Source organism: Papio anubis, chromosome 19 (genome assembly GCF_008728515.1).
Source record: "Papio anubis isolate 15944 chromosome 19, Panubis1.0, whole genome shotgun sequence".
Classification (NCBI taxonomy): Eukaryota; Metazoa; Chordata; class Mammalia; order Primates; family Cercopithecidae; genus Papio; species Papio anubis.
This window is the reverse complement of record NC_044994.1, coordinates 38,892,684-38,904,773: the sequence shown is the minus strand read 5'-3', so window position 1 is coordinate 38,904,773 and position 12,090 is coordinate 38,892,684. Positions and strand designations below refer to the sequence as shown.

Here is a 12,090-nt window from a genome sequence, read left to right as displayed (position 1 = left end):
CTGGATATTATATTTTAAATCCTGAATACTCATCCTCATTTCTGATTGTGGCCTGTTGCCATCAAGTTGGCTGGCCGCAAGACTGGGTAATTTTGCTCAGATGATTCCCAGAAAAGATTGCAAATAATTAATACAATTCAAGTTAGACTTGAAGAAATTTGGGTTGTGCTATAGTAAGTAGCTTCACTTCTAAAGGTTCCCTGATTTAAATCAAACCTTAGGGATCTTCTATGTTAGTTTTAAATTTCTTTAAAGATAAAATCACTGGTACCCATATACTTATTACATACACATTAATAAAAGTGATGTCTGTTTCTGTTTGTGGATGAAAGTGTTATATCCCACTCCAGCACTGTACATTGTGTTTGAATGTCAACTTGCTCTTATGTCGCAGTTGCTGTTGAGAGCCAAGGTACGTTCATGTTAAAATGAAGACTCTTGTGGGAGAGGAGAGGAGAGTGGAGTGCTGTGTAGTGAGTAGCTGCCATGTAGTTGTGCTAAAACTAGTGAACAAACAACTGAGAATGCCCAGTGGTGCAGCTCTTCTCTCCTGTGAACTAACAGCCAGATTGTTTGTAATTTCCCATGCTATTTAAAACAGGGTTCTCATGTATCAGCCATCTTCTGTAAGGGTGCCCAGTGTGACTTCGGTTGATCCTGCTGCTATTCCGCCTTCATTAACAGACTACTCAGTACCATTCCACCACACGCCAATATCAAGCATGTCATCAGATTTGCCAGGTATGTGGAGTGTTTTTGTTTTCTTTTGTTTTTTTAATCAAAGTTTATTATTTTTAATCTTAATCTGTGAAGCCAATATAGTTTTGAAATTTTCAATAGAAGTGCTAAGGAAATTTGAAGGCTTCATGTAAAGGTCTTACCTGTTTTTATATACTACATCCAGTTGTTATTTTAACTACAGAGCAATCTATAGATTCCTGGTGATAAGAAATATAGTAGAATAGTAAATGTTAGAGATTTTATTCTCCCTTTTGGAGAATTTGTACTTAGAGACTTTTTCTTCGTTTACCTATTGTAGAACCTCACAGGTGAAGGGAGCATATTTTCTCATACTCTTCTTGGTAGCTCATTAGAACTAATATACTGATGTTGTTTGGGGCTGATTTTTCCTATGAGCTGTGGATTTTATTCTCCTTACAAAGATAGGGTCTACCATCTGTTTCCCTAAAGCGGGGCTTAATACTTGGGATATCTTTTATATGTACAGTAGTTTCCCCTTATCCATGGGGGATAAGTTCCAGGACCCCCAGTAAATATCTGAAACCACAGATATTACAGAACCCTATATATACTGTTCTTTTCTATAAAGACATATTCATGATAAAGTTGAATTTTTAAATTAGGCATAGTAAGAGATGAACAGCAATAACTAATAGAACAATTATAACAATATGCTAGCATCACTACTCTTGCACTTGGTTGCCATTATTAAGTTAAAATAAGGGTTACTTGAACACAAGCACTGTGTACTGAGATAGTTAATCTGATAACTTAGATGGCTACTGAGTGACAAAGCTGGGAGCCACTGGACAGAGGAATGGTTCATGTCCTGAGTGGGATGGAGCATGATGGAGCCAGAACAGCATGAGATTTCATCAGACTATTCAGAGCAGTGTGTAATTTAAAACCTATGAATTGTTTATTTCTGGAATTTTCCATGTGATACTTTCTGACTGCAGTTGACCACAGGTAACTGCAATCACAGAAGGCAAAACATAAGGGGGAATCTACTGTAAAATATCAAGGTTGCTTGAATTACCTTAGTATCAGGACTTCTGCAGGCAAGGCTGTATTACAAAATTTAAACTTCCCTCCTTTACTCTTCTTCCCTCTCTCCATAGCCATTGCTTTTGCAGACATTTCTGTCAGTTATATTTGAGCAAGTTAGAACCAGTACATTCATGACTTCCCTTCTCTCTGAAGGCCCTTTTAGTGGAAAACAATTCTCTCCTGTTACTAATTTTCTTCTCTAGATTTATGAAGTTAATTTTGACCTATGATTTATTTTTTTTCTTCCCTTAGTGAGATCTTTATTTTTAAGCACAATGCTTATCCTCTGGGTGAAAATTTGTGTTACTGAAACAATTGATAATTGGCTCAGTATGATTTTGCTTCTTGAAATTTGTTTAGATTATGTGAATAAAATTTAGTGGAAAAGAATAGACATTTTATAGTACCCATTGAAAAAAATGGCTTTTAAAGTTATTTTTTGCTTCTTAAATATATTTACTCCATATGTAATTTGGGAGTTGGTATTTTAAGAAGTTCTTTGTAGACCCAGCTAGCACAAATTGTAAAGTATTTGTAAAGTATATACAAAGTCTGATGCTAAGGTACAGGTGAGGTTTCATGTCGGGGACAAAGATGGAAATTCAGAGATTCTTAATTCCTAACTGCCTTTTATGGCTGTAACATTGGCTAGTTGGAAGAGTGTCTACATGTCATCTCAGTATGTGTTATAAGCAAGCATTCCAAAAGGATTTGTTTCCTAAAGACCTTGAATTAAAAATTAATCCTGAAAAAAGATAATGAGCATTTCTGTTCATTAAAGTGATCCTACCGTTTAGCAATAGTATAGACACAATTTACAAATCACTTGCCCTGTTTTTCAGTTCTGTGAATCTGGATTAATTTTTAATTGGGGGAAATTTACATTATTTCAAAATTTGGGCATAAAATAAGACTTTATTTCTTTTTAGGAATGTGCAAACTTGAGAAAAATGCAGTAAAATATGTCTGAACTGGGTATTTGGTAAAAATGCGTTTCAAGCTGGTATTGAGCAAACAAGACTAATATCCAAGGCTCATATTTAGCCAATATTAACAATTATGGTGATACTGATTGTTGTTATTGAAAAGCTTTCTTACCAATTGATAACTGAATAGAATAGGATCTATTGTTCTTTAGAAGAATTGCTAGTTTATCATCATGTATTAATTATGTAGCAATTACTATATCTAAATAGTTTAGTTTTACTTTGATTTTATTGTTAATGTGCTCTTTTGTGATTAGTAATTTGGTTTTATTTTTATGCATAATTTTTATGTAATTAGTCATACTGTGAAGAATTTTAGTATTGATAAACTTAATAATTTATAATAAAATATTAAATAGAACACCAAGAATGGAGAGATAACAAAGTTTTAATACATTTCTTAACATTCCTTTTAAACATAAACATGAATCTTCTGAATCTGCAGGAGAACAAAGAAGAAATGATATTAATAATGAACTGAAGCTTGGAACATCTTCTGATACTGTGCAACAGTGAATACAAAATAAAACAAATAATTTGTATTTATGGAGTGGAAAACAGCTTGATTATTTCAAGGAAAAATATGACTGCCTTATTATTGCTAGTGCCATATTGTCAGGTGCGAATGGTGCTCAAAAGTTGTATCATTAAAATTTGAAAGTGCTAAACATTTACATATTTAATCATGTAGCAGTTATGTTTTGTTAAAGTTTATGACTCAAAGAAAATGTGTTGTCATCAATAAGGAAAAAAGTCTTAATGAGTCAATTTCACAGTGAAGCACTTAAAATTTTAAAATTAAAATTTTATCAGTGTTGATAAAATAGTGTTAACACTACCTGCTTTTTAGTTAAAAGTGATTGACCATTTTCAACCATGAAATACTTAGGAGGGCATAAAAATGTATCAGTATGGCATGCTGCAATTGAAACTTACGGTGAAATAAGAAACTGCATTTTGCTAATAAACTTATGAAACAAGGCAGTAAAATTTTAATCACTACTGATGAAACTTTATTTCATATAAGAGTTTTAATATTCTGCTTAAAATGTAAAATGCAAGAAGACTTGGATGATTTCGTTTTTTTCTTAGGAAGAATAGCATCTAAAATACGATACCAAACTTCACTGTTAGTACTTGAGAAAAAAATGGTTTCAGTGGGAGAAATATTTACATTAAACAGATTTTATATAGACAGCACCCTTGTAATGCTTGGTAAACAATCTAGAATTCCAACCAAAATTTTAGAAAAATTTCTAGATATTTTATTATGGTGTTGTATAAGTCACCACATTCAATTTTCCATGGATGAGGTATCAAGATACAGATAAGTAAATCTCTTAATTCTTTTCTAAATAAACTTTGTATTTACTGCACACATGAAATCATCAAAGAGAATTACAGTACATCTGAAGAACTGGAATGGAAATAATGAAAATAGGATCCTCAGTGGGCATTCTCTGGTGATACAGCTTCAATTTTTAATTTCAATTAAAATAATACACAGGCTTGATATGATTTTCAAACTGTTTTATATCAAGCTTGCATATTTATTTTAACTGAAATTATGAAATGGAAATAGTTGAACATTTAGAAAATGAGCATTTTTGAGTGGCTTGGCATCGGTACACAGTATTCCAACACCATCGTCGATACTTTCGTGTTATAAAAAGGTTTCAGTTACTAACATGAACTGAGAGATACAACAAATATTAAAGGTGATTGAGTGTATGAAACTGAAAAACTATAAAAAGGTAGAAACTATTATAAATATGAAGAAAACCGAAAAACTGAAAAGATAGAAGGTACTGTAAAAAGAAAATGGTTATACCATTTGAAGCAGAACAAAATAAATAACATTCCAATAAACTTTTTTTACTTAATAATAGAAATTGAAAATGTAAAACTCTGAAGGTATTACAAGGGCTAGACAAATTTTGAGTTCTTTGGCAGAAGCAGAGAGATGATTTACTGAATAGTATCAATATGAAGACAAAGTCTGCTTTTTGAGATATCTCACCTATTATTTTAATAGAGAAGTCATTGGAAAAGTTTGTTGTAATTCTCTTTGGTTTAGTATTGGCTCAAACCATCGTATCATATAGCTAGTGACAGACATATGAAATGAAAAATTACAGCAAGCTGGGTGCGGTGGCTTGTGTCTGTAATCCCAGTACTTGGTGAGGCTGAGGTGGGAGGATCGCTTGAGCTCTGGAGTTCAAAACCAACCTGGGCAACATAGTGAGACCCTCTCTCTAAAAACAAAAATAATAATAATAATAATAATAATAATAATAATAATAATAATAAGCTGAGCATGGTGACACACGCCTGTAGCCCCTGCTTTTTGTGAGGCTGAGGCCAGGAGGTAAAGGCTGCAGTGACCTATGATTGTACCTCTGCATCCCAGCCTAGGCAACAAAGCAGACTCAGTGTCTCCCAAAAAAGAAAAAAAAAAATCTGTAGCAACAATTTTCAAAAAGGCTTTAGAAATCGTTGGAATGATTTCTTTCAAATGATTGGTGCTATAGCTTGTATCACTTGATAAGCATTTTTGTAATACCATTATTTGGAGATTATAAGATAAATATATTTAAATTTTTTGAGTTATAAATTCATACTGATTAGTAAATATTTTAAATGTCCCCACTGATATTGTCTATTTTGCATAAAAGCATAATGTCAGACTTTCTCTGTGTGGTGGTTATATTCAGAGTGTCTCTGAATGCCAGCATAAAAATCGTGGAATTGAATAGAAATTGGCCTGTCTTAATGACGTATGGTTTCTTTTTTAATGTTTTGAAATAATTAAAGAGAATTAAGTCACACAGGGAGGTCTAGGTGAACAGACATTGAAGTTTATTACTAGACTTTTCAGACCTAAAAATTGTATTTATTAATATTGTTTGAATATGTCAAAATTATATTACTGGACAATCTTCTACACATTCCTCTTTCTAAAACCTAATTGAACAATTACAGTTCTCTGGTTCAGAAAATTACATTAGCTCAGAACCCAGTAACCCTTAATAACTTAACCGTGTTAGCACAGCAGTTCCTGAGTGTGTGCTTTGTGCAGAGCGTTGGACTATGTACTGCTCTTGATGTGGGGACAGCTGGAACAGAGAGCTATCATTGAAATAGACATCTGTTTAAGAGGTGATACTTAGATGAACCTCTGTATTTCTGAAAAATAAATGTGAAATATCTTAAGAGCTTAAGTATGTTTTTTTGTTTTTTTATTTTTGAAGGTTCAAATCCAGATCATTAGCTCATCATTTTTATTGCTTCTCATTCTGTTAAGCTGCAAAGGGGGAAACATTTGTTCTGACTAGTCCTTCTCTGAAAAGTTTTGTACTTCTTTGAGTCTCTGGGAGCTAGTTTTTCCAGTTGTTTTATCAGAGAATATATTCATCTTTGGGTTTTAAACACTTCAAATATCACTAATCATGGTATAGAACTTCCCTGTGGCAGAGTGGTAAGCACTTACCACAAATGTTTTGTGATTTGTGATAAAAATGATTTAGGGAAATAATTCTGGTCTCCTAAAATATGAGACAACTATTAACAAAGCATTTTTGTTTTAGGTTTGGATTTTCTTTCCCTTATTCCAGTTGATCCCCAGGTATGTATCCTGAATTTAAGCAACTAATTTGTATTTGATTGTTGGTTATGTCATACTAACTAAAAATGACCAGTTGCATAAAATCAGGACAGTCAACTCTGAATTACTTACATTGATGGAAAGGAAGTACTGTGCAAATATTTCACAATTTATTTGAAGGAATAAAGTTGTTTTCAGTTTATGATTTTTGTCTTTAATATCTAAATTTTAAATTCTGTTTTATTTAGCTTAATCAGTTGGCATCTCTTACAAGCATTTGAATGATTAGAATGAATGGAAGCAGTTCTGGGTGGCTGCAAGTTAAAATTTTACAAATACAGTTTTATTTTTTAGCTAAAACATTCTGTACATAGAAAATCAGTAGCTAAACCTGATTAGACAGACTTGACTCATTAGCTTGATTCTTCATTGTTTTTAAAGACATTCAAATTTGGACTTTGGGGAGGCCCCAGTTTAAAGTTGCTATATGTCAGTCATCCCTGTTTTCTCTGTCAAAGATGAGAAACCCTAGTAGCCCAGAGTCCCAACCTGAAGACCTTACAGTGAGCATGGATTGCACAGACAGGTTTATAGCAGAGTCAGAGCAGAGGAGGAGAGGTCCTGTATCAGCCTCCTGTTTCAGTACTCTATCAGATTACATGAACAGCGCCAGAAATTTATGTGCAGACTGAGGAATTTCTTGTCATTCGGTGTTGACCTCCTTCTAGCAGTATATATAACAAAGGTACCTAGCAAAGGTATCTGTATTTTTCTAGGAAATGGATTCTTCAGATGTAAGGGATTACTAATTTTTATGTGACCAGTTCTTTTACAAAAAATTATCTTGGAACCTAGAGGTTTTTATTTCATAGCTCTATTTTGTATATTTAGCAGTGGTCTAACTTATTTGGTGACTCCGTAGTAGAAGGGTGAGGTGGGGCCTTACAGTTTGCCATAGAATCCTTAGGTTTTACTACTTGACCTCCATATTATCCCTTAATTCTTGTCATTGTATCTACAATAAGGGATGCAGGGTTAGAACTTAAGTGGCTGCAATCTGAATACTTCTAAGAATTCAGTGCAGAGCCTGTTGATGGCAGGACTGTAGCATCTAGGACTACTTTCATAAATGAGTATCTTTTTCCTATGAGGCAATCAAAAACTGCCTGAGAGGTAGCAGGAATGAAATGTAAGTTTCTTGGCTTTATTCTAGATTTACCCCCCAGTTTTAATGGAAAGTTAGAAATTGATTTGATTTTAGAAAAGAGTTTTAATACCTGACAATTCAACTATCTTTAGAGCTCCTTGGAAGCTCTTTAAGAACTGTTCTTCTCCCTGTAACTAATGTCCCTTGACTCTGTGTGGGGCATTCATTTTATTGATGAACCAAAACAGTTATCTATTCAAAGCGTTGAATAACTTGTTCTTTTGAAGGGCAGTCTGAATTTTAGTTGTTGCTGTCCCTCTGACTGGCAACTTAAACCTGGCACTGTTGTTTCTGTTTTATTCACCAGCCTTGGAAATCATGTAGTCTAAACAACTTGACTTTTAAATTCCTGTTCCCGTAATCCAGTGTCTCTAATGATAAGCTACATAATCTTGAGAATGGGGAATGTGAGTCAGATATCCTTACTGATCTTTCATACAGTTGAACTAATGACAAACTTAAAACATCTCTTGCAGGATATCACTAAGACCTCCTGTTTTGCTAAAGTCAGTGCAGTCGTTTCTCACATAAAATATTTTATACAGATACAATGCTTTTGGCTCATCTCTCTTCACTCCTCTGTTAATATTAGAGTAGTACACTCAGGTTTGTACTTGTTTGGATCAGTGATGGGATCAGTAACCAGGATTGTAAGGGAACTTGTGAAATATGAGCACTAGGAAAGGGGTGTTAAACAGGCATCACGAGAAGATTAGATTAGATCTTCTTTAACATTTATTGCAAAACTTTGTGATTACCTGAGATAATTTTCTGTCCTGAGGATCCTATGATAGTTAGCTACCATCTAGTCTGTGTTTTAGAATGAATGTTGTCATTCTGATGACACAGGTATTTTATGTTTATGTACAAAGGAGTCCAATGCCATCATTCAGCTGGTCAACCTTAACCTTCATAAAGGGTCTGTTTGATACTTAATTCACACCGGGAAAGGCTAACAAATACTTTTTAAAATGTTATTAAGCAAAAATGCCAGTGTAAGCTCAACAGTTCTTTCAAAATTGACACCCAACTAAATACAGTTAGGGAGCAAATTCTTTTTAAGTATGAGTTGTCATTGGAGGGCCAATATTTAGTATTAAATGACTTCAGTTATTGTTGACATTATACTTTTACCTTTGTATGCAGTCAGCAAACAAGTTCCACAAGTTTAGAGAGAATCAAGAATATATGCTGCATTCTCTAAATAATGTAAAATAGCTGAATTCATGCCACCTTCCACCCAAAGATGTGAAGTTTTGAGCAATTTTTAAATCCCAGCGGGATTTAAATATGTGAATATTGCTTATGCATATCTAATAATTTCTAGTCTCTTTATTTAAAATCAAGTAGCCTCTTCCTCATTGGCATCATTGTTTGTTTCAAGCAGTACTGTCCTCCTATGTTTTTGGATAGTCTCACCTCACCCTTAACAGCAAGCAGTACGTCTGTCACCACCACCAGCTCCCATGAAAGCAGTACTCATGTTAGTTCATCCAGCAGCAGGAGTGAGACAGGGGTCATAACCAGCAGTGGAAGTAACATTCCTGACATCATCTCATTGGACTAAAGGAGGACTCACTTGATTCTGGGAATCATTCATCAGAACTGCTTTTTCTTGGATCTCTAATCTGTGGAAACTTTTTTTTTTTTTTTAAACAATTTGGTATTTATTGAAAGTCAGATGGATTCTTTTGCTTTCTGAGAGGTGAACACAGAAGACTGCAACAAGAACCAAATGACATGCAAGGATTTTGCTTAATTATGCTGTACTCTCAGCATCAGATACATTCAGCCATAACTGTAACTTCCTGAGAGATGGATTTCACTTTCATACATTAATGGATGGAGTCTACAAATCAATGAAAAAAGTTTTTGTTAAAGAGCAATAAAATTATGTAAATATTCAAGTAACCTTTTTTCTAATTAAAAAAAATTGTAATCAGTGATTCTAGAATGACAGCAACTTCTGTTTAACCTACGTGAAGGAAAAAAAAATGGAAAGAAATTAATGTTTGCTGAATGAGTCCTTTCCATGGAGGTTTGTTCTGTTTCATTGAAGTAATGAAGTTTCAGTACGTGGCCAAAGCTTGGATTCCACTCTTCGTCCTGCAGTTCCACTTTTCTTCATGATCCCATCAAAGAAAAACGGCATTTATGTTACTTGGCTTTTTTCCTGCTTATCATTTACACTTTGACGTTGTTTGCTAATGAATGCTGTGTGAAGTTCTGGGATTTGGCTACTCTTCATTGGTGATTATGTTTAAGAGCACTATGCAGATTCTGCCCTTGACATAATGTGTGTTATTATGTTTTTAGTAATTGTACATTCTTCATTCTAGAGTTTTCTATAAATTTGAGGCTTGTCTTCTCAAACAAGAAACCCTATGCAGCCATTGAATGAAATGTCTTTGGGGTACGGTGTGACTGAAATGTTTGTTAGAAATTTGTTCACACTATCAAATATTGATATCTTGGAGCCAGCAGAAGAGCAAATTTTGGGAGGTGGTAATAACAAAATTTAATTTCTTCCCAAGAACTTAATTTTCTCATTTATTTTACAGAATAGTAGTGAAATACTTGATGAAACTTTGTATTTTGGTAGCACTGACATAGAAAATGTGTTTTAGATTTATGATGATCATATTTCTCACCAATGTAATTTCAGTCTCAGCAGTGATTTTCAAACTTAGAAAAAGGGACAGCATTAGATTTTTTTTTCCTTTTTTAAAAACGAAATCTTACCTGAAACTACAAAAGACAAAAGAGAATTATAAATGTTTGAATTAAAGTGAAGAAGCGTTGGGGAAGATGGGCCTGAACCCACTTCCTGTCTCAATCCATGCTACCCCAAACACTTCAGGGAATCTCTGAGGTTGTATTGGGTGCACTTTGAAAATTTTCTTCTGTAATGTGTTGGTTTGATTTTAAATCACACAGAAAACTGGATTTTACTCTTAGAGAAACATTTTCATCCAAGTTTTATAGTTTGCTTCATTTGACTTCCTAAATCATTTTTGAGTTCACAAGGATTTAGTACTTTTCTGTTTAGCTTTCTCTCTCTAAGGTTTACCTTAAAAACGAAGTCCTTGTTTTAATGGCCAATCCAACCAATTGATTTCTCAAACTGAAGTGCCCAGGTGAGGACTCATCAATTTCAGTTAGAATAGGGGCGTACTACGTAAGAGTTGGTTCAGCTCCAAGGAGCTTACTTGTCCTTGCTTGGGTTTTGTTTTTCTTGTTGTTTTTTTGTTTTGTTTTGTTTTAGTTTTGTTTTAACCTTCTCAAGTTTCCATGGTCTTTGTGTATTCTTTTTATGTTGATTTAATTTCATGTGGTTTCCCATATCATCCCTTCTTTGGCTACATCGTCTCCTTATTCAAGGGATTATCCCTTTGTGGGGGCTGCTTATTTTAAAGATGTGGGGGGAAAAAACCCGAATCTACGAGCAGTAGTTGCACATAGTTGCCAGTTTTACTTTCTTAGTCATTAGATTTCCAACCCACGTTGTAGTTTTTTGGTCCAGATATAATATTTCTTTCTCATAAAGTTTTATGTTGCTGCTCTAAATACAGATGCAATTTTTATTGACTCTGTAATCAGATAGAAAAAATTTAACTTGATTTGTGTGGCATAATTAATAAAGAAATGATGTATATTTGTTATTTTGTTACCCTTTAGATTGTCAGAGACTCCCCAATTTAATCAACAAAGTTTTATAAAGTAAATGAAAATATTAACAGAAATTAGTTTATTTACTTGGTTCTTATAACTGATACCTCTGTGCTTTTGTAATTGTGATTTTTTTTTTTTTCTGTTTTCTGTGAACAGTTTTAATGTTCAGTTTGGTGTTTTACACTGAAATTACATATAAATTTTTAATTTATTTCATACAGGCAATTTGCATTTTAAAAAATACACTTTGAAGTTTATCATCTTGAAGTTGGGGCTTACATTGTGTATCTGTCTTTGAGCATTAGTACTTTATGATTTTGGCCTTATGGCAGCATCATGATTACTGAGCCATCAGACTTTAATATGGTCACTGTTTCTTATCCAGACCCTAACTTTCTAGTAGTTTATTTTGCTACCCCAGATTTCTGCTTAACCAGATATAAGGGAGTTTCAGAGGGGTTGTCTTAGCTGTCACCTAGATTATCTTAGGAAATGAACTGTAATTGTCAGTCTCCTAAAATCAAATTTTTTTTTTTTTTTTTTTTTTTTTTTTTTTTTTTGAGGCTGAATCTTGCTCTTGTTACCCAGGATGGAGTATAATGGCGCAATCTTGGCTCATCGCAACCTCTGCCTCCAGGGTTCAAGCGATTCTCCTGCCTCAGCCTCCCAAGTAGCTGGGATTACAGGCATGAACCACCACGCTCAGCTAATTTTGTATTTTTAGTAGACGGGGTTTCTCCATTTTGGTCAGGGTGGTCTCGAACTCCCGACCTCAGGTGATCTGCCTGCCTTGGCCTCCCGAAGTGCTGGGATTTACAGGCATGAGCCAC

At 34.0% G+C, this 12,090-nt stretch overlaps 1 protein-coding gene across 12 annotated transcripts in view; it reads left to right on the top strand.

Moving 5' to 3' along the window:
* PIAS2 (protein inhibitor of activated STAT 2) overlaps positions 1-12,090 on the top strand; it is a 158,864-nt gene that overhangs the window by 94,675 nt on the left and 52,099 nt on the right. For 6 of the 12 annotated variants that reach the window (XM_021930099.2, XM_021930101.2, XM_021930102.2 and 3 more), the window contains one exon: positions 602-741. In XM_021930099.2, coding sequence (XP_021785791.2) covers positions 602-741 — 140 coding nt within the window. The other 6 variants (XR_640469.3, XM_009192677.4, XM_009192676.4 and 3 more) reach the window with 6 other exon arrangements.